The sequence below is a fragment of the Heterodontus francisci genome, chromosome 19 (genome assembly GCF_036365525.1).
Source record: "Heterodontus francisci isolate sHetFra1 chromosome 19, sHetFra1.hap1, whole genome shotgun sequence".
Taxonomy (NCBI): Eukaryota; Metazoa; Chordata; class Chondrichthyes; order Heterodontiformes; family Heterodontidae; genus Heterodontus; species Heterodontus francisci.
The window spans coordinates 61,194,701-61,218,614 of NC_090389.1; the positions used below are offsets into that span (position 1 = coordinate 61,194,701).

Consider the following 23,914-nt stretch of genomic DNA (forward strand, 5'->3'; position numbering starts at 1 on the left):
GGGCACTACACTTTTGGAAGGATATTAAATCATTAGAAATGGTGCAGAAAAGCTTCACGAGAATGGTTCCAGGGATGAGGAACTTCAGTTACAGGAATAGGTTGGAGAAGCTGGGGCTATTCTCCTTGGAGAAGAGAAGATTAAGAGGAGACTTGATGGAGGTGTTCAAAATCAAGAGGGGTCTGGACAGAGTAGATAGAGAGAAACTGTTCTCATTGGTGGAAGGATCCCGAACCAGAGGACACTGATTTAAGGTGATTGGGAAGAGAAGCAATGGCGACATGAGGGAAAAACCTTTTTACGCAGCGAGTGGTTAGGACCTGGAATGCACTGTCGTGGAGTGTAGTGGAGGCAGATTCAATCGAGGCATTCAAAAGAGAATTGGATAATTATCTGAAGAAAAAGAATTGCAGGGCTGGGGGAAAGGGCAGGGGAGTGGGACTAGGTGAGTTGCTCTTGCAGAGAGCAGGCACGGGCACGACGGGCCGAATGGCCTTTTCTGTGCTGTAAACATTCTACAATCTACCTCAAACTTAGGAGTAAATAAGTGGGATATTGATTTCTGCAAAAGCAAATGCTTGGGCAACCTGTCAATCAAATGTAGGGCACTTTATTTTTAAAAAGCTGAGCAGCCGCAGAGATCATTTGAGAGCTGACAAAAAGCATCCTTGTTGCAAATCCTCTGCTGAAACGGTGGTCGGAATGTCTGTTGAATGTGAAGCATTGCTTCATACTGAAACCACTGCTCATAGGTTGAGAACAGGGGAAAAAACAACTTACGAGGAAGTGATACTTGCGATAGATAATGTGTGTGGTGTAACGGCAGTCACGCAACTTTTCGGACTGCTCCTTGAGCTGGTGTAACGGTTCGATCGCTTCGGATTAGTGACTGGGGGAAAGGGCCCAAATGGATCGTCTGGGATGAAACATCTCCCTGTGATATTGTGCATTACCAACACGGCGGGGGATCATTAATTCTGTTCAACACAAGGCTCAGAGTCCAGTGCTGGCAAAGCATCAGTAAGGATCAGACTTTGAAAGCTCAAAAAAAACCAAGTCTCTCATCTCCGGTCTCGACTGCAAAGGGCAGAAAAGTGATTCGTTCTAAAATTAAACAAGGACTAACTGAGGCAATTAATTCGTAATCTTGGATATGCAAACAACTACTGAATCGCGCTTTAATAACTCAGGAATAGGTGTGCTCTCCGAAGATGCAAACAGCGTCCACAACAATAAAGGTGAGAGTGGAAATTGCATTCTTGAATTGTCTGAGTACAGAAACACGGCAGCACTTGCTGATGCTACTGCATTTTCTGGCATGTCTTCCTTTTGGACGCCATTGCAAATACACACCTAGAGTCGTTGCATTTGCACAGTATGAACTGGGACAGAAACCTGGTCACTTAAATATTCCAGTGCACATTTCCTGCAGAGAGATGATCTCCCCGCTGTCATCAGCTGAAATATAACAGATTCAAACAATACTTCATTCACATGTTACCATTTAAGGGGATTTTAAGCTGACATTTCAATATGTTCGTACAAACACTGTCGGTCCGAATCGTGCGTTGAGTTAAATCTCCAAGTTTTAACTTTTGTAAAAAGGTAAAATAATGGGTTTGTTAAAAGGGGCTGTGGATTAAAGAATACTACATTTGACTGCAAATTGCTGTAGATTAAATTATTTAAATAAAAAAGATGTGATTGAAAGATTGGGGTTAGTGAGTACAGTTGATGGATGATTCTGTGGGATTGTTTAATTGCAGCAGTTGGTTTAAGGAATTAGTTTCTTGTCTGATGCTGCCTTCCGGGTACATTGGCGGGAATAGCGCGCTGAGCGCCCCCTCCCGGTCACCTGGAGGATGCTCAGCCTGCTCCTCGGGACAACACACTGGAGAAATGTACTTTACTCTCAATTCCCAGGCTACCTATTTCCTCATTCTCTCTGATTTTTTTTCTGGAGATTTAGGAGTTTTATGAAGAATAAACGATATTCGTTGTATGAATAACGTCCTGTTTTAGTTCAACGATTGCGAACGTTTTTTTGGGGGAGAAGTAAGCTGTCCGGTTCAAAATTTAACAAATTTACACCTGATTTTTAAAATACTGCAGCCATCACAAATTTCTTCAGCAACTTAATTTTGAACTTAACTAAGCCTGTGTTTGTTTTTTTCGCATGACAAGTATTTTCTCAGATTAATCAATTTAACATTGTTAGAGTGTCATAACTGAGATTGCACATCCCTTCTTTTTAAAAGCCAATGTAGAAAACCAGTGCCACCCACACTGGAGAAAAATCGAAGAAAGTAATCAATATTTCATGCAGTTGTACACATCTAACATCTGCGCTGCCTGTTGTTGCGCTTAAAATCACAGAGTTTTTACATTAATGCTTCAGGTTAGGTTCCTGTATTAAATTATTAAAAATAACCTTGCTTTTAAGGAGCTAGCACAGGGACTGGGAACCCCCAAATCAACAAAGAGAATGCAGACTTTAATGTTTGATTATCCTTAAGCTTTTGGCACAGAGGAGGGCAACACTCGGCAGCATTCCTTAAATCTTTTGCACACTTCCACACCACTTGGTTTATTTTTGCCTGCTATGAATCTACAGAAAAGTTTTTGTCTATTGCAGATACTTCAGATAAACGGTTCTGTCTCAGTCTTGATATTCCTTCATTGATTCACTCGTAATGAAGTAAAACGGTTGCTGGCCATTTCAATACCCTCCACCCCGCTCTCATGCCCACATTTCTGTCCTTGGCCTGCTGCGGTGTTCCAGTGAACATCAACACAAGCTCTAGGAGCAGCATCTGATCTTTTGATTAGGCACTCCACAGCCTTACAGACTCAAGCTCGAGTTCAACAATTTCAGAGCATGACCGGCCTTCTCTTATATGCTTTTCTATTTTTGTATTTTATTTTTTAACCATGTGCCTGTTTTTTCATGTAGCCAGAGCTGCTCATTATTCTGCCATTAACACTGTCTCTGGACTAATGCTTTGTCTTTCACCACAAGCATTAACACGCTCTTTGCCTTTGTCCCATGACAGCTTTGTTATTTAATCTCTCCTGCCCTCTGCTTTATCAAACACCTTCCCCTTTGTTCTCTTCCCCATTCTCCACCCACCCCCCCCACCCCACCCCACCCCACCCCACTTGCTTAAAACCTAATTTTTTTCTAACCTTTGCCAGTTCTGATGAAAGGTGACATACCTGAAACGTTAACTCTGCTTCTCTCTCATTCAAAGGGGAGATTCAGGGGGTTCAGAATAAACATGTTCCCACAAAGAGAAAGGGTGAGACGGCCAAATCTAGAGCCCCATGGATTTCAAGGAGCCTACAGGGTAAGGTAAGGCAGAAAAGGAAGGCTTATGTCCGACTCAGAGAACTCAATACTATAGAAAGTGGAGGGGTGAAATCAAAAAAGAAATTAGGAAAGCAATGAAAGAATATTGGCAAGCAAAATCAAGGTGAACGCAAAGATGTTTTATCAATACATTAAGAGTAAGACGATAACTAAGGAGAGAGTAGGGCCCATAAAAGACCAAAAAGGTAACCTATGTATGTGGCGGAAGATGTTGGCATTGTTCTTAATGAAAGTTTGTGTCTGTCTTCACAAAAGAGGGGGATGATGCAGATATTGTAATTTGGAGGAGGAGTGTGACATATTGGATGTGATAAACATAGGGAGAGAGGAAGTATTAATGGGATTAGCATCCTTGAAAGTTGATAAATCACCAGGGCCAGATGAAATGTACCCTAGGCTGTTAAAAGAAGCAAGAGAGGAAATAGCAGAAGATCTGACCATCATTTTCCAGTCCTCACTGGATGCAGGTGCAGTGCCGGAGGATTGGAGAACTGCTAACATTGTACCTCTGTCTAAAAAGAGAGCGAAGGATAGACCGAATAATTACAGGCCAGTCGGTCTAATCTCAGTAGTGGGTAAATTATTGGAATCTATTCTGAGAGACAGGATAAACTGTCACTTAGAAAGGCACAGGTTAATCAAGGATAGTCAGCATGGATTGGTTAAGGGAAGAACTTGTTTGACCAACTTGATCGAATTTTCCGAAGAAGTAATAAAGAATAGATGAGGCTAGTGCAGTTGATGTGGTCTTCATGGACTTTAGGAAGGCTTTTGACAAGATCCCAAATGGCAGACTGGTTAAAGAAATAAAATCCCATGGGATTCAGGGAAGTGCAGCAAGGTGGATACAAAATTGGCTCAGTGGCAGGAAACAAAGGGTAATTGTTGATGGGTATTTAAGTGACTAGAGGGCTGTTTCCAGTGGCGTTCCACAGGGCTCAGTACTGGGTCCCCTGCTTTTTGTGGTACATATTAACAATTTGGACGTACATGTAGGGGGCATGATCAAGAAGTTTGCAGATGACACAAAGATTGGCCATGTGGTAGGTGGCAAGGAGGATAGCTGTAGGCTGCAGGAAGATATTGATGGTCTGGTCAGAAAAGTGGCAAATGGAATTCAACCTGGAGAAGTGTGAGGTGATGCATTTGGGGGGGGGTCAAACAAGGCAAAGGAATACACGATTAGTCGGAAAATACTGAGAAGTGTAGAGGAAGTAAGGGACCTTGGAGTGAATGTCCACAGATCCCTGAAGGTAGCAGGACAGGTCGAATAGGTGGTTAAGAAGGCAATCCTTTCCTTTATTAGCCGAGGTACAGAATATAAGAGCAGGGAGGTTATGCTGGAACTGTATAACTCATTGGTTAGGCCACAACCTGAGTACTGTGTGCAGTTCTGGTCACCTCATTACAGAAAGGATGTAATTGCACTAGAGAGGGTACAGAGGAGATTTATGAGAATGTTGCTAGGACTGGAAAAATGCAGTTATGAGGAAAGATTGGATAGGCAGGGGTTGTTCTCCTTGGAACATAGAAGGCTAAAGGGAGATCTGATTGAAATGTACAAAATTTTGAGGGACCTGGATAGAGTGGAGGTGAAGGGTCTATTCACCTTAGCAGAGAGGTCAGTGATGAGGGGGCACAGATCTAAAGTGATTGGTAGAAAAATTAGAGGGGAGATGAGGAAAACCTTTTTCACCCAGAGGGTGGTGTGGGTCTGGAACTCTCTGCTTGAAAAGGTGGTTGAGGCAGACACCCTCAACTCATTCAAAATGAGTCTGAATATGCACCTTTAGTGCCGTTATCTGCAGGGCTACGGACCAAATGCTGGAAGGTGGGATTAGAATAGGTGGATCGTTTTTCGGCTCACACAGACACAATGGGGCAAGTGGCCTCTTTCTGTGCCTTAAATGTTCTATGATTTTATGACCTGCTGAGTATTTCCAGCAATTTCTATTTTCGCATTGAAGTAAAACATTGTTGTGTGAAGCAGTGCATAAGTGTGATTCAGGTTTGGAATGACTGATCATTCTGATAGTTACAAAACTTATTTTAAATCCAATGTAGAGTTTGCTACAATTTAATCCTTCAAAATTCACTTTGTTATTTAAGAAGTGCCAAAAATAGCCCAAAATCTCATTCTATTTTCTTATTCCTTACTTAGTCCATGAGAATTATTTTGTCATTAATAGCTTGCAGTATATGCATGATGCTCACATAATGTACTGTCGATCAATTTCACGTGGGCAATATGGTTATAATACACTCAGAAACAACAGGATACTAGATGCTTCTATTCTGTGTGATGCTGCTCAAATAGCTTGTAGAATATAATGTTTCTGATTAATTTGAGTTCGTGACCAGCCTAGTGAGTACCTGATGTTCATTAAAATACTTAAATTCTGCTGTCTGCAGTTTGGCAAAGAAGATCTGGTTAACCATGACATTTGAGGATTCTTGAGTAATGTGTCCAAAGTAGACTGATGAAATTGGTCAGTATTGCAGTTAATTAGAGTCATAGAGTTATACAGCACAGAAACAGGCCCTTCGGCCCATCGTGTCTGTGCCGGCCATCAAGGACCTAACTATTCTAATAACATTTTCCAGCACTTGGCTCGTAGTCTTGTATGCTATGACATTTCAAGTGCTCATCTAAATACTTCTTAAATGTTGTGAGGGTTCCTGCCTCTACCACCCCTTCATGCAGTGCATTCCAGATTCCAACGACCCTCTGGGTGAAATGTTTTTCCCTCAAATCCCCTCTAAACCTCCTTCCCTTAACTTAAATCTGTGCCCCCCCCCCCCCCCCGTTATTGACCTCTCCGCTAAGAGAAAAAGTCTCTTCCTATCTAACCTATCAATGCCCCTCATAATTTTGTATACCTCAATCATGTCCCTCCTCAGCCTTCTTTACTCTTAAGGAAAAAAACCCTAGCCTTTTCATTCTCTCTTCATAGCTGAAATGCTCCAGCCCAGGCAACATCCTGGTGAATCTCCTTTGCATCCTCTCCAGTGCAATCACATCCTTCCTATAGTGTGGTGCCCAGAACAGTACACAGTACTCCAGCTATGGCCTAACTAGTGTTTTATACAGCTCCATCATAACCTCCCTGCTCTTATATTCTATGCCTCGGCTAATAAAGGCAAGTATCCCATATGCCTTCCTAACCACCTTAGCTACCTGTGCTGCTGACTTCAGTGATCTATGGACAATTACACCAAGGTCCCTCTGACCCTCTGTACTTCCTAGGGTCCTACCATCCATTGTATATTCCCTTGCCTTGTTAGTCCTCCCAAAATGCATCACCTCACATTTCTCAGGATTAAATTCCATTTGCCAATGCTCCGCCCATCTTACCAGCCAATCTATATCGTCCTGTAATCTAAGGCATTCCTATTTACAACACCACCAATTTTCATGTCATCTGCAAACTTACTTATCATACCTGCTATATTCATGTCTAAATCATTAATGTACACTACAAACAGCAAGGGTCCCAGCAGCGATCCCTGTGGCACACCACTGGTGACAGGCTTCCTTCCACTTGCAAAAACAACCCTCGACCATTACCCTCTTCCTCCTGCCACTACGCCAATTTTGGATCCAATTTGCCATAATGTCCTGGATCCCATGGGCTCTTACCTTCTTAACCAATCTCCTATGCGGGACCTTATCAAAAGCCTTACTGAAGTCCATGTAGATTACCTCAACTGTTTTACCCTCATCTACACATCTAGTCACCTCCTCGAAAAATTCAATCAGGTTAGTTAGACACGATCTCCCCCTGACAAAACCGTGCTGACTATCCCTGATTAATCCCTCCAAGTGGAGATAAATCCTGTCGCTCAGAATTTTTTCCAGTAGTTTCCCAACCACCGATGTTAGACTCACCGGCCTGTAATTACCTGGTCTATCCCTGCTACCCTTCTTGAGTAATGGTACCACATTTGCTGTCTTCCAGTCCTCTGGCACCTCTCTCATGGCCAGAGAGGACCTGAAAATTTGTATCAGAGCCCCTGCTATCTCCTCCCTTGCCTCACATAACAACCTGGGATACATCTCATCTGGGCCTGGTGATTTATCCACTTTCAAGCCCGCTTAAACATCTAATACTTCCTCCCTTTCAATGCTAATATGTTCATGTATATCGCAATCCCCTCCCTGATCTCTACACCTACACCATCCTTCTCCATAGTGAACACAGATGAAAAGTAATTATTTAAAACCTCACCTAATTCCTCCAGCTCCACACACAGATTGCCACTTTGGTCCCTAATGGGCCCTACTCTTTCCCTGGTTATCCTCGCCCTTAATATACTTATAAAACACCTTAGGATTTTCCTTTCTCTTGCCCACCAATGTTTTTTCATGTTCCCTCTTCGCTCTTCGAATTACTTTTTTAACCACCCCCCTACACTTTTTATACTCCTCTAGTGCCTCCACTGTTTTCAGCGCTCTGAATCTGCCATAAGCCTCCTTTTTTTTTCCTGATCCAATACTCTATATCCCTTGACATCCAGGGTTCCCTGGACTTGTTGGTCCTACTTTTCACCTTAACGGGTACATGTTGGCTCTGAACCCTCACTATTTCCTCTTTGAATGACTCCCAATGGTCTGATGTAGACTTTCCTACAAGTAACTGCTCCCAGTCCACTTTGGCCAGATCCTGTTTTATTAGATTGAAATTGGCCTTCCCCCAATTCAGTACCTTTATTTCTGGCCCGTCTTTGTCCTTTTCTATAACGTCCTTAAATCTTAGAGTTATGGTCACTATCCCTGAAATGCTCCCTCACTGACACTTCTACCACTTGTCCAGCTTCATTCCCCAGGATTAGGTCTAGTACTGGCCCTTCTCTTGTAGGACTTTCTACGTACTGGCTCAAAAGGCTCTCCTGTATGCATTTTAAGAATTCCGCCCCCTGTAATCCTTTTGCACTAAGACTATACCAGTTGATATTAGGTAAGTTGAAATCCCCTACTATTATTACCCTATTATTTTTACACCTCTCTGAGATTTGCCTACATATCTGCTCCTCTATCTCTCCCTGACTGTTTGGAGGCCTGTAGTACACGCCCAGCCAAGAGATTGCCCCCGTTTTGTTTTTAAGTTCTACCCATATGGCCTCATTTGAGGAACCTTCTAAGATATCATCCCTCCTTACTTTATTGTTGGGCCATTGATGCATTGTGACATTTATGATCTGTTATTGCCAGTTGGAGTATGTGTTCTTGGCATCAATACAGCCATTGCATGTTGAAGGCTTACAGTTGCTGTGGTTGGACCCTAACCAGAATTTAATTTTTGGTGCCTTGCACCAGTGTTAATCAGCAATATGAAACTATAAAACCTTTGAAGCTTTGTCTGCTGGCTAACTGTTTACTGTGACGAGTACTATTGAAGAGTGGACAAGGCAGATCACCAGACCAATTCTTCAGTTCATTTCTATAGTAATAGTAGAAGTCTCGCTGGACTTCCTGGAGCTGAAAGTAAACAGGCTTAGGCAAGATTTGGAGACATTCCCTAACAGGACTGAAATGAAAAAGAAACTTCAAGTAGTAAAATTTTAAACATAAAATACTGCATAACATCTGTGAGGAAGATGATTCTTGGAATGTACATTCAGATGGAAAGAAGGAGTGAAGTAGAGAAGGGGCAGCAGCTGACCATTGCTTAACAAGGAAAGAAGAGATGGGAATAGCACGTAGAGGGATCCCTTAATCTGGAATTATCTAAATAGTGTGCAGAACTGGATGCCTGCAATGATAAGTGCCAATGAAACAGAAGGATAATCACAGGCAGCATTTCAACACATAGACCAAGTGGTTTCCCATGAGGGGAAAATAATGAAGGGACCTCTAAGAACAGGCAAATGGTAGTTGCAGTGACTTTGATTAGAGGAATAAACAACCTTTGTTGCAGCTATGATCTTGAATGATGTATTTTCTCTCAGATGCCAGGAATGAGGGGCACAATAACATGGGTGGAAATAGTTATGCAAGGAAGAGAACTGAACAAAGTCATTCCTCACATGGGAAAGGATAGTGTAAGAAAACTGGGACAGATATCCTGATGAGCATTTGTCAGGAAACCAGACAAACCGTTAAACCCTGCACCATAAATTCCTGCCAAGGAGCAGTGTCCGGTTTACCACCCAGCCTACACCTAGGAGCAAATGATACTCCCATTTCGTTTGCAAAACTGTCTTACACCAACCAGTTCAGATTGTATTCATATTTACCTTCGAAACCTCCAATAAAGGTACCCATCGCTACTGCATGAATGATTTAAACCTTTCTTGCCAAGTTATGAATGAAGAAGGCAAGCAAGTCTGGTACTAATTGCTTATGAACTTCAAAAACATATTGGCAACACTGAGTGTGTAGAAGTAAATAAATTAGCAGATAGGTTTAGCTACCAAATGAATGAGCAGTTATAGTGGCAGTCCAGTTGTACCACAGTAACTCAGCCTCACTGGTTTATAGATTATCAAATTGTGGTTGAGATCAATGTCTGAGATTGATATAAATTGGTGAGATTAATTTAGAATTAGACTCCCTACATGGTTGACAATCTAACAACATTAGAAGGCAGTCTATTGGTTTATCTGTGCTGGTGGTTAACAATGTTCTATAATTTGTACAGCCTCATGCTTATAAATTGTGTGGTTGAGTGGGTTGTTCATTTTCCCCTGGGTCACTGATGTTGGCTTCTGGGAGGTCAGGGTGATGAATCTCTGTGCAGTTATTGTCTGTTGCTCTTGGATCCTCTGCCTCTGGGTAAATCCACCTTGTGCACTGGTCCCAGTAGCCAAAATAGTTGACTTAAATCTCATCTTCCCTGATGTCAGGGAAAGCCTGCACATTCAATAGAATATTTCTGGCCAGAGCCAAGGGGTTAAATGATGTAGGGAGCGAGGAGGCTAATGTGGAGCACAGACACCAGAATAAAACTGTTGGGTCAATTGGCCTGTTTCTGTGCTGTAAATTCTATATAAAATGCACGGTTAAATAAACAAAAGAACATCAATGCAGCTGATTAGGATTCCAGTTATAAAATTTTGAATATTCAGACAAACCGCATTTAATTTGGTTGAAGCAGTTATACTTGATTAGTGGGTTGTGTTCATGCAGTCTCGTTAAGATTGTAGTCTCCTGCACAATATAGTATTAATTAGACAGGCAGAAATGAACAAGGAGATCTTCTGCTATTCTGTACACACTGACTATTTCCAATTTTCAACATAGTGGATTACTTACTGCTTTATATATTCACATCATCTACTCCCTAAAAAACTGGGGGGGTGGGGGTATGGGGGAGGGAGTACCATCAATCCCATTTAAAACTGCTTGATGAACATCTATCTGTAATGCAGCACTGCAGAATATAGCTAGTGAGAATAAGGTGGAAATCATTAAACTCCGGAAATGTTATAGCGCAAGAGAAGGTTAAGAAACTGTATCTCATCTTTGGATTAGGCAATTTACAACCTTCCAGATTAAACACTGAGTTCAACAATTTCAGTCCACAACCTCTGCCCTCATTTTTTCGATGGCAGCTATTGGCAATGATTCTGCTATTGCCTGTTACGACCAGGTGAGAAAGGTGTCTAGGGGTCTCTTTCAGCCTCACCTGGTCTTATTGTACAGGATTCAATTTTTAAACACACTGTGTTTTGAGCTCCCCCTTGGTGAATCCTTGTTCACCTCTTTCCAATTATAAGGCTAAGAAAAGAGCACAATAAGGTTTAAAGAAGAAAAGTGAAATTTATTAAAATTTGTTAAAACATAAACTATAATTCGGTTAACGCCTATGGATACACGCTAGCATGCATACACGATATGCACATGCAAATAGAGACAGAAAAGAGCAGAAGAAAAAATAAAGTAGAGAGGTTTGAGGCAATTACAGAAGAGTTTCTTGTTACTGTGCTTCAAGCTCACTGTAGTCCTTTTATAGGTAGCTCTTGCTTGCAGGTAATTCTTGCTTTTTGTTGGGACCCAGTATTCCTCAAAAACCTTGTTCACTGTAGGAGACTTTTCTCTCTTGGGGTTCATGTGTTTAGTTTAGTTTAGTTTAGTTTAGTTTAGAGATACAGCACTGAAACAGGCCCTTCGGCCCACCGAGTCTGTGCCAACCATCAACCACCCATTTATACTAATCCTACACTAATTCCATATTCCTACCACATACCCACCTGTCCCTATATTTCCCTACAACCTACCTATACTAGGGACAATTTACAATGGCCGATTTACCTATCAACCTGCAAGTCTTCGGCATGTGGGAGGAAACCGGAGCACCCGGAGGAAACCCATGCTGACACAGGGAGAACTTGCAAACTCCACACAGGCAGTACCCAGAATTGAACTCGGGTCGCTGGAGCTGTGAGACTGCAGTGCTAACCACTGCACCATTGTGTCTTCAGTGTTTTCCGAAGCTGGTGAAAGCGAGATGAGAGCAGACAGGAGAGAGGTCTTCTCAGTCTAGGACCAAACAGCTTTCTGAGTTTTAACTCTGTGGCAAGTTCAAATTCAAAAAATTCCAGTAGCTATTTCATCATGTGACTTAACTGGGCTGACCGCGTCTGTTTGTGTATTCGGCCATCTTAGCAGTTAACCTAGAATGCTAGCCTCTCCACCTTCAACGTCTGGTAATCAAAAGTGCACTGTGGATTAAATTGGAGCAGGGAGTGGCCCCTTTGTCCTTTCCAAGTACTGTCTGTTACTATGCAAATGTCTTTCCAGTCAAGGGGCTGTTTTTTTTTTTAAAAACAAGTTCTTTCTCTACTCCATTGGCAGTTTAAAAACCAATGTTCATGTGGCGAAATTAATATGTCTCATTCTTGGCAAGTGGGGGCCTGCATGACACCTCCACACCCAGGGGAATGAAATGCGATTTGAAAAAAAAAAGGTGCATTTCATTAAAAGGCTTGAGAGAAATATAAGGTACAGAAAGAAAAACCATGCATTTCTCTCATTCATTTCCATTCATTCATCAGTTTTAAAGCCTATTAGAATTGTCTTTACTGGGTGCCAGTGCTGCTTTAATTTCCCCTTTTGGGCATCCCAGTAACCATGTGGTTCTTTGGGGAAGCTTTTCTTCAGTTTGCCCATTGCTATGACTACTTGGGTTTTGTTCCTGTTGAGATTTTTTTTTTTCCCAGGAGAGTTAGTAGTGGGTGGGTCTATCCTGACCCCTGTTTCATTGCTTTGCTGAGTCATCAAAGACATTTGACTTCAGGGGATGGGCGGTTCCCTTTTTCTCTGACTGTGGGGGAGGATTCTTTGTTAATCTCCCCATTGTTCTCTGGGACAGTCCAACCTGCAGGTTTGTGTGCAGACTTGACTGCACTCTCCTGTGGCACAAGAAAACCTGTATTAATTTTGCTTTTTTTTTGGTTGGGAACAATTTGGCTTCCCACTTCCAATTTCTCTCGTTTGTCTATGGGTAAAATTCTTGATACTAGCAGCCAAATTTCTGTTACGACTAGGTGAGAAAGGTGTCCAGGGGTCTCTTTTAGCCTTCACCTGGTCTAATTGTAACAAGATTTAACTTTTGAACACACTGTGTTTTGAGCTGCCCCTTGGTGACTCCTTGTTCACCGCTTTCCAATTATAAGGCTAAGAAATGAGCACAAACAGACCTTCTTGGGTTTAAAGAAGAAAAGTGAAATTTATTAAAACTTAAATTTAAACTCTAATTCGGTTAATGCCTACGGATACACGCCGAGCCCCACGCTAGCATACATACACGATGCGCATATGCAAATAGAGACAGAAAAGAGTAGAAGAAAAAATAGAGAGGTTTGAGGCAATATCAGAAGAGTTTCTTGTTACTGCACTTCGAGCTCACTGTAGTCCTTTTATAGGTAGTTCTTGCTTGTAGGTAATTCTTGCTTTTCGTTGGGGCCCAGAATTCTTCATAAACCTTGTTCACTGTAGGAGACTTTTCTCTCTTGGGGTTCATGTGGCTTCAATGGTTTCCGAAGCTGATGAGAACAGACAGGAGAGAGGTCTTTTCAGTCTAGGACCAAACAGCTTTCTGAGTTTTAACTCTGTGGCAAGTTCAAATTAAAAAAAAAACTCCAACAGCCAGTTAGTCATGTGACTAAAATGGTCTAACCACGTCTGTTTGTGTATTTGGCTATCTTAGCAGTTAACATGGAATGCTAGCCTTTCCACCTTCAACGTCTGGTAATCAAAAGTCCATTGTGGATTAAATTGGAGCAGGGAGTGGCCCCTTTGTCCTTTCCACGTACTGTCTGTGTAACACAACTGTCTTTCCAGTCAAGGGTCTGGTGGTTTTTTTTTAGAAAACAAGTTCTTTCTTTACTCCAGTAACAGTTTAAAAGTCAATGTTCATGTGGCAAAATTAATGTATTTCATTCTTGGCAGGTGGCCTGCATGACATGCCATTTACACTTTCTCTAGACACAACTTTTGTTTTTTACTTGTCCATTACAACTCATTTTGTCATTTAATCACTCCTGCCTTCCACCCTATCACAGACCTTCCCTTTTGTTCTTTCCTCCCCTCCCCCTTTCCCTGCCTCTGCACTTGCTATCTTTTTCCAGTTCTGATGAATGGTCATCAATCAGAAACATTACCTGCTTCTCTCTCCATAGATGCTGCCTGACCTGCTGAGCATTTCCAACATTTTCTGTTTTTATTTATGGTTTCATTAGCTTGCTTCATTTATAATTCTAGAATCATGGAGTCATTTACGGCATAGAAGGTGGCCATTCAGCCCATTGAGTCCAATCCCAGCTCTCTCTGGAGCAGTCCAGTCAGTCACACTTCCCCACTCGATCCCTGTAGCCCAGCAAGTTTATTTCCTTGAAGTGTCCATTCAATTTCCTTTTGAAATCATTTATTTTTCTCCGCTTCCACCACCCTCATGGGTAGTGAGTTCCAGGTCATTACCACTCACTGCTTAAAAAAAAAATTCTTCCACACATTCCCTCTGCATCTCTTGCCCTAACCTTCAATCTGTGTCCCCTAGTCCTTGTACCATCCGTTAATGGGAACAGATTTTCCTTGTCTAACTTATCTAAGCCTGTCATAATCTTGTACACCTCTATCAAATCTCCCCTCGATCTCCTTTGCTCCAGGGAGAGCAACACCAGCTTTTCCAACCTAATCTTGTAACTAAAATCCCTCATCCCTGGAACCATTCTGATAAATCTCCTCTGCACCCTCTTAAGGACCCTCACATTCTTCCTAAAGTGTGGTGACCAAAACTGGACACAATACTCAAGCTGGGGCCTAACCAGAGCTTTATAAAGGTTCCGCATAACTTTCTTGCTTTTGTACTCTATGCCTCTATTTATGAAGCCCAATTTCCCATGTGCTTTGCTAACTACTCTCTCAATATGTCCTGCTACCTTCAAAGATCAATGTACATGTACCCCCTCTGTCCCTGTGCACACTCTAGAACTGTGCCATTCAGTCTATATTGACTCTGCCTATCCCTTCTGCCAAAATGAATCACCTCACACCTATCGGTATTAAATTCCATCTGCCACTTGTCTGTCTGTCCTGTTGCAGGCTGTTTGTATTATCCTCACTGTTTGCAACTCCTTCAGGTTTGGTATCATTGGCAAATTTTGAAATTCTACTCTGTATTCCAAGATCCAAGTCATTTATATATCACAAAAAAAGCAGTGGTCCTAATACTGACTCTTGGGAACACCACTGTGTACCATCCTCCAGTCTGAAAAACAACCATTTACCACGAGTAGCTATTTTATGTCCTTAAGCCAATTTTTTTTTATCCAATTGGATACTGGCCCTCCTATTCCATGAGCTGTAATTTTGTTAAAGTACCACATAAAAGGCTAGTTATCAAACGCTTTCTTCAGATACATATAGACAATATCCACTGCATTCCTTTCATCAACCTTCTCTGTTACTTCATCAAAAATTCAATTCTCTTAAATAATTCACCCAAAATCTGAGCTGCCAGGAATATTATGTGTTAATCAGACTAATTTTTCAGTGAGAGTACATTATAGTTGTGGCTATGCGAGTTGTATGTATAACCAAAACATAAATTGAATTAAATGAGTTTCAGTATTATTTAGTTGGATTACATGCTATATTTTATTTCATATGGTTGAAGCCTTCCATTACTAAGTCCACTCATTCCATTTAATTAAACATATTTTCAAAAACATCTTAATTATTTGTTGAGCTGCTCTTCCGTCGCCTCTGGGCTCACTTCTTTGGCCAGGAGTCCTCACCCTGACCAACGGGTCCATTCACCTGCCTTCTGTGTTCTCCTTCCACCTGGACCCCTCCCTCTGGCCTCTTACCCACTCTTGATTTTTTCATTGGGAACTGTCAATGTGACATCGGCCATCTTAATTTCTCTGCTGTCCTCAGTCACTCTAACCTGTCTCCCTCTGAACTTGCTGCACTCTGTTCTCATAGGTCCAGCCCCGACATTGTGATCAAACCTGCTGACAAGGGTGATGCTGATTTTGTATGGCATACCAACCTCTACCTGGCAGAGGCTGAGTGCCAACTCTCCAACTTCTTCCTACCTCCCCCTGGACCAAGGACCCCACCATTTAACATCAAGTCACTGTCCCCAGGGTTGTCACTGATCACATCTCCTCTGGAGATCTTCCCTCTACAGTTTCCCACTTCATAGTCCCGCAAACATAACAGCCCACTTCTACCTCCTTCCCAAAATCCACAAACATCGTTTCAGCCTGTCCCTGCCTCACTGAACTTATCTCTTCCTATCTTGACTCTATTTTTTTCTCTCCTTGTCCAGTCTCTTCCCACTTACATCCGTGACTCTTCTGACACCCCTTTTTCGACAATTTCCAGTTTCCTGGCCCTAGCCGCCTCCTCTTTACCATCGATATCCAATTTCTCTATACTTCCATCCCCCACCAGGATGGTCTTGGGCTCTCCGTTTCTTCCTAAACCGAGGCCCAACCAGTCTCCTGCTCTTGGCTGAACTTGTTCTCACATTGAACAACAACTCCTTCAACTCCACTCTGGGGATAGGCTGTCCACTAATATTCATTATAAGCCCACTGACTCCCACAGCTGTCTTGACCTCATTTCCTCACACCCTGCCTTCTGTAAGGACGCAATTCCATTCTCCCAGTTTCTCTGTCACATTTGTTCCAATGATCCAACCTTCCACAACAACACTTCTGATATATCTTTTTGCTCAACCTCCCCACTGTGGTTGACCAGGTCCTTGTTTGCCTCTGACCCATTTCCCACATTTCTGCCCTCGCCCCTTCCCATCCCTCCCAGTATTGCAACAGGGTTCCCCTTATTCTCGCTTTCCACCCCACCATCATCCTCTGCCATTTCTGCCACTTGCAGCATGATGCCACCACCAAACACATCTTCCCCTCCTCGCCCCTCCTGTCAGCATTCCAAAGGGACCATTACCTCCGCGACACCCTGGTCCACTCCTCCTCCATCTTCAACACATCATCCCCTTCCCACAGCGACTTCCCCTGCTGTTGCCAGAGGTGTAATACTTGCCCTTTTACCTTCTCTCTCCTCACTATCCAAGGCCCCAAGCACTCTTTCCAGGTGAAACAGCAATTAGTATACTGTATTCGCTGCTCAGAATGCAGTCTCCTCTACATTGGGGAAACCAAATGCAGATTGGATGACCACTTTGTCGAACACCTGCGCTCAGTCTGCAAGCATGACCCTGAGCTTCTGGTTGCTTGTCATTTTAATTCCCCACCTTGTTCTCACATCCATATTTCTGCCTTGGCCTGCTGCAGTGTTCCAGTGAAGCTCATCTTCCAATTAGGCACTATCACCTCTGGACTCAACATTGAGTTCAACAACTTCAGACCATGACCGCCATTTTGATGGTAAAAAAAAAACAATGTACCAGCCTTAAACTTGTTTTTCAGATTTTTGCTCATTACAGAGCTGTTGATTATTCTGCCGTTAACACTCTCTGGACAGCTGCTTTGTCTTTTACAGTGGCTATTACTACTCCCTTTGCATTTTATTCCATGACATCTTTGTCATTTAATTTCTCCTGCCTTCTGCCCTATAACAAACAGTCCCTTTTGTTCTTCCCCCACCCCACCCCCCCCCCCCCCCCCCGCCCCCCCCCCCCCCGCCTTCACTTGCTGAAAGCCTATTACATTTCTCATTTTTGCCAGACCTGGTGAAAGGTCAGACCTGAAGCGTTAACTGTTTCTCTCTCCACCGATGTTGTCAGACCTGCTGTGTATTTCCAGCAGTTTGTTTTTGTTTCAGATATCCAGCATCCACAGTATTTTGCTTTTAATTATATGTGACTTTACTCCAAAGTCAGTTTCACACATTTGTCTGTTGCATTTATCGATGTTGGATCTCCGGATTAAATTTTTTGTCTTAATGTGCCCAGTTTTCAAACTCGGGTCCATGGACCGTAGTTAACCTCACAGACCCACTTGTAGACTATCAAATATCTGCCTTTTCTACCTGTATGAAACTGGTAATGTATGTGCTACGAGCACAGTGTCTTGAGACTGTTGTTTTTTTTTCCCCTGCATCTGTTGCCTTTTCTGCATTTTTGTTCCTTGCGATGATACCACTGGCCTTTTTTTGGGTGGCTGACACTCTTTCTAAAGTTAGGAGGAGGTCGCCTAGTGTGTGTCAGTGTTTCCAGCAGCACAAACAAGTTTGAGAACTGTTGAAGTGGTGTTGTACTGTGAATTGAAATGATACAAATTTGCCAAGTGCAACTTTTAAAAAATGCAGTTAACTTTAGTGTAAAATATATGAGTAAATTTTAATATACCTGCCATTCAAAACGTTCAGCGTTGAGTTCCACTCTGTCATTTTATTCTGCTTTCCTTGGTTGTCTGTAGCTGGGCCACCAAATGGGGTGTTGAACAGGAACGAAACAATTTCACCAGGGAAAGACAAAATAGAAAACAATCATTGCTTATCTCATATAATCCAGTTCTGATGAAAGATTGCAGATCTGAAATGTTAACTCTTTCACTGTCCACAGATGCTGCCTGACCTGCTGAATACTTCCAGCATTTTCTGTTTTTATTTCAGATTTTCAGCATCCCCATATTTTGCTTTCGTATTGTTTACCTCGTACTTAGATTTTAACCCCTGCTGGCTAATGTGGAGTAGTGTTGTTAGAAGTTATGGAGATGCCTATTGCATATAGAAGCTTATTCTTAAAAGTAGGTTGAAGGCATAGCAAGAAGAAAAATGAAAAGGTAATTAAAAGGATGCTCTATTTTTAAGTTTAATAATAGAAGAGTAGAATTTTTTTTATTCTTTCATGGGACCATTTGTTGCCCATCCCTAATTGCCCTTGAACTTCGTGGCTTGCTTGGCCATTTGAAAGGATAGCTAAGAGTCAACAACATTGCTGTGGATCTGGAGGTCATGTAGGCCAGATCAGGTAAGGGTAACATGTTTCCTTCCAGATGTGTTTTTATAACAATCAACAATGGTTTCATGGTCACCATTAAACTAGCTTTTAATTCCAGATTTATTAATTGAATTCAAATTTCACCATCTGCCATGGTGGGATTTGAACCCATGTCCCCAGGGCTTTAGCCTAAACCTCTGGATTACTAGTCCAGTGACATTGCCACTACCCCAATGCCTCCCTACCTCTTCTGTGTCTGTATTTCCCATTATAATTAATTCCAAATTGTGGTTGGATGGTTATGGAGAGATAGAACAGAGGAAATATATCCCCACAGTGATTAAAAAAGGAGTTTAAAACTTGCACTCATGAATTTCCTAGCATCTGGTAATGAAGTAGTGTTGGGGACAAGTCAATTATTTGAAGAAATGCTGCAATACAGGCATGCTCATGCTAGGAGAGCAAGTGGCTAATAAATGGCCAGGACAATATTTAATTTTAAGTGTGACATTTCCACTTTACATTGTAAAGTCTACCATCTTTTACCAGTGTACTTTCAATAAAGGACAAAAGAGTTTGCATTTATATGGTGCCTTTCACTGCCCCAGAATGTTCCAAGCACAATTCAACCAATTAAATCTTAATGGAGGGTAGTCACTATTGTAAGAAACAGCAGCCAATTTGCTTACAAGGTTCCACCAATAGCAATAAAATAAATCATCTGCTTCTTTAAGTTCTATTGAGGGATAAATGTTGCCAGGACACTGAGCAAGTCAGACTTTAGTTGCATGTAATTATATATTAATACAGCATTGCGGTTGAACATATTTTCAAAGCCAATATTAGTATTTCCAGTGCAAGTCGATAATATTAAAAGAAAAAAAAACTGAGTGCTTTTCAACTATAAACAGCAACTGTTGGAACTCCGGAATTAAAACTGAAAATGGTAGAAATACATAGCTGTTCAACCAGCCTCTGTGCAGAGAACAGAAAGGTTAATGGGTATAATGCTGTTCTACGGATCTAAAAAATGAAAAGTAATTGAGGTCCTTTGTTGAGTGATAGAGAGGGAAAATAAGAAAAGGGTAGGGAAAGACAATGGTGTCCAATCACAGGGGAAAAAATCAATGAGAAAAAGGACCTGCAAACTTAATAGAAAAGCAGAGCTATAGATAGTTACTGAAATGATACAGTTCACAAAGCTTGCAAGATCATTTTCTATATTTTAACTTGTAAGATCCTGAAAGACATTAAGAGTACTTTGTCAACTGTTGTTAGTACTGTTCAGAAATGCTTCAGTGGGGTATGATGTTGAGGGAAATATCGTTAAGACGATTATTATGCTTACACTATCTGAGGAAAACCATGGGATGTCTGTGAAGTCTCCATCACATAATGTTGCCATGGCCCGAGTCCTTTTGGAAAATGTTTTTGGAACAACTCTTAATTTTGTAGATTTTTTAAAGTAATTTAAAAATGTTTCAGTTTCAAGTAATTTAGGACAGGTACTTTTACTTTAGCTTATGCCAATCTCTCATGATCATAAAGACAGTGCTGCACAGCGATGTTACCTCGTTTTGGCAGTTTCTATGTGCAAGCAGGGAATGGGACCAATGCAGGACAGTGATTACATTTCAGTGTTCCTCCAAATACCAACTGGTTGGAGATGGATATATTACAAGTTTGAAAGCAAAACAGTGTAGACTGGAGTGGAAAATTCCAAGCATTCAAATGTAAGAATAATAAATATTTTACGTGAGTTAAAGTAATCAGGTTATTATTCCCTGATGGCTGGGGCATCATGCATTGTTGTGAGCAGCCACACTGTTATTATCACTGTAAAATCTGTGTCAGTATCCACAGTGTGGAGAACAGGAATACATGACCAGCAGCTAAGTTTGAAAGATGCCTAATGTAATATATCCAAGTGGCACTAGCAGAGAAAATGAACACCAAGCATGGCCAGTTCAAGGAAGTGTTTATTCACATCATCACATCAACAGTATTGGTATTTTGACGTCTTGCTTGACTTCGATCCACTTCCAGTGGCTGCCGATGAGTACAAAAAAATTGTGATTTTCCTTCTCACAAAAGTCTACATGAACTCTTTGAAATGGTCGAATCGGCTATGGGCACAATTACAAAGGAGTTTTGGGGGCTTATTTCCACAGTTTTGGCAGATAGTACATTTGTTAACCAATGATTCTAGGGCACTGTCTAGACCAGGCCAATGATCAAAACCAGTTGCTTGGGGATTTATACTAACTATTCCTGTGTGTTCTGCCAGAAACTAGGCACCATCATTCGATGACCTCACTTAATGCAGCCCTGTTCACATGACAACTCATTGCAGAATTGTGGAATGGTTTCAGTTCCTCATCTGTAAACTGGTCAGATTCTGTCCATCCATTCAAATTCTGTTCATCCATTCAATGTCTGTTTGTAGTGTTACGACCAGGTGAGAAAGGGGTCTAGGGGTTCCCTCTCAGCCTTTGCCTGGTTTAACTGTAATAGGGTTTAATTTTAAAAACACCGTGTTTTTAGCTCCGCCTCAGTGAATCCTTATTCACTGCTCTCCAATTGTAAGGCAAAGAAATCAACCATACAGGTTTTCTTAGATTTAAACAAGAAAGGTGGAAGTTTATTAACCTTAAACTCTAATTTGGTTAATGACCACGAATACGCGACGTGGCCACACTAGCATGCATATGCGATAAACATACACGCAGATAGAGACAGAAAAGTAGAAAGAATAAAGGAGAAAAGTTTGAGGCAATAGCTGGAATTTATTTATGATCCTTGGCGTTTGATATAGAGTCTTTGATTGCTGGTAAGTCTTGCCATTTCGTTGGGGCCCAGTGCACACTTTAAAACTTGTTTCGATGTAGGAGTCTTTTCTCTCTTGAGGTTTAAGTGACTTCATTGGATCCGGAGATTCGTGACAGAGAGAGAGAGAGGGAGAGCTAGCCAGGAGAGAGGCTCTCTTCTTCCAAGTTCAGTTGCAATCTGACCCAAACTGTGCTGTGAGCAGTTCAAACAAAAACCTGGGCCAGCAGGTTAGACGTGTGACTAGCTGTTTTAACAAACTCCTGCATTTGTGGATTTTTCATCTTAGCAGACACCCTAGAATGCTGGCTTTCTTACACATTCAATGTCTGCTGATCAAAATCCATTTGGGTTAATTGGATCAGGGAGCTGTTCTTTTGTCTCCAGCACTGTCTCTTAGTCTGCAAATGTTTTCCAGCCACTGCTGATCTCTTTAAACAAGTCATCTCTTCCTTCCAGCGACTGTTTAAAATTAATGTTCATATGACAAAATTAATATGCCTCATTCGTGGCAGGTGGGATCTTCATGACAGTAGACTCATTTCAATACTGAGTCTTTGAATTTCAGCAGCAATTTCAGTTGATTGGAAAGGCATTAGCTACGACTCCTATTATGAAGATTGCACCTTCACAGCCTACTTCCGAGTCCTCATGTGGCAAATGTGGTCATGTGTCAGCAATAGCATTCTCTTTCAAATTGCGATATTCAATATTGTAGTCGGGCAGTATGTCTCTCACAGTACACCACTGCATCCTTGATGCTACCATCATCAGTATTACAGACTTTAGTCCCAGAATAGTTGTTAGGGGTTTATGATCTGTTACTAGCATGAAGTTTCTACCCAATAAAAATTGGTGAAACATTTTAATTTCAAAGATGATTCCGAGTGCTTCCTTTTCTATCTGCATGTTCACTCTTGGTTGAGGTACATGACACAAATGCTATGGGCTTCTCTTGACCATCATCCATGACATGACTGATCATTGCTCCAACTCCATAGTTTGAAGTGTCACATGCTAGCTTAAGGTCATGATTTGTGTCGTAATGGCCTATACTGATTAGAGTTTAGAAAAATGAGAGGTGATCTTATTGAAATGTATAAGGGCTTGACAGGGTAGATTCTGAGAGGATTTTTCCCTTTGTTGGGGAATCTAGAACTAGGAGACACAGTTTCAAAATAAGATGGCGATGAGGAGAAATTTCTTCTCTCAGAGGGTTGTTAATCTTTGTAATTCTCTTCCCCAGAGAGCAGTGGAGGCTGGGTTATTGAATATATTCAAGGCGGAGTTAGATTTTTGATCTACAAGGGAGTCTAGGGTTTAAGGGGGCAGGCAGGAAAGTGGAGGTAAGGCCACAGTCAGAACAGCCATGATCGTATTGAATGGCAAAGCAGGCTCGAAGGACTGAATGGCCTATTCCTGCTCCATTTCTTATATTCTTATGTTAACTTGATGGTGGTTGTTTTGAATGGCACATCTTTTACCTTGTTGGGAGCAAGGTTTGTTAGCATGCCATACGCTTACAGGCCAATTTCCATTTGTAAAATTGCTTTCTTGTGCTCAAGAATTGCCTTATTCTGAGTCTTGACCTCTTCACTTTCACCTTCAAATTCCAGAATGTTGTTAGCTCTGAAAAACATGTCCAATCTTTCAATATACAAACTGGTTCTCGAACCCTGTCATATGTTTCTAGCCTTCCGATGTATCCCATGGGCGCAGCCATATTGTCCTCTTTCTCCCAATCCACAGTAACCTGGTAAACACTTTACTGTAATAAAAACAAAAAATGCTGGAAATCCTCAGCAGGTCTGGCAGCAACTGTGCAGAGAGAAGCAGAGTTAACGTTTCAGGTCAGTGACCTTTCATCAGAAAATACAGTAAACACAGTAAAACACTTTACTGTGGCTATCCATAACAGTGATACCTAAAAACCAGTCTAGTTGGTGGATAAAAATATTTTCTTACCCAAATGAGCAATTTGAATCCGATGCACATTAGGACCCTGGGGCATCCCGTTCTGAGGAGACAGTTTGAGGTTCAGGCTTGGCACAATGCAGCCAAAATCTCCACCATCCAAGCAGGTAAATCACCAGGAGCTGGCTGATCTTGCTCACCGCAGTTTTCTGCCTATATTTATAGACTTTGATCTCATCCTTGTTGCCGTTTTCCTGTAATATATTTTGGTGGCAATAGCAGAGAAAATGGACACCAAGCATAGCCAGTTCAAGGATGTGTTTATTTATGTCATTACATCACTAGCATAATATACAAATACATTACAGCTAGCACATCGTCACATCAGAAAACATATTGTGCTGGTGAGCAAGCTCAATTGTATGATGAC

The 23,914-nt window shown here is 41.7% G+C and overlaps 1 protein-coding gene and 1 long non-coding RNA gene across 2 annotated transcripts in view; one reads left to right on the forward strand and one right to left on the reverse strand.

Annotated features, from left to right (window-relative positions):
* Positions 1 to 704: 704 nt before the first annotated feature.
* The window catches only part of LOC137380101 (uncharacterized), a 34,150-nt gene continuing 10,940 nt past the window's right edge, over positions 705 to 23,914 (forward strand). Inside the window, exon 1 of the mRNA XM_068051738.1 lies at positions 705 to 1,238. Coding sequence (XP_067907839.1) covers positions 1,154 to 1,238 — 85 coding nt within the window. The 5' untranslated portion in view covers positions 705 to 1,153. The remainder of the gene's footprint in view (positions 1,239 to 23,914) is intronic.
* On the reverse strand, positions 12,982 to 23,808 carry LOC137380393 (uncharacterized). Its single transcript, XR_010977013.1, has 3 exons — positions 23,536 to 23,808; positions 18,151 to 18,220; positions 12,982 to 13,357 (listed from the first exon to the last, which is right to left on the reverse strand). It is a non-coding gene; the product is annotated as an uncharacterized lncRNA (long non-coding RNA).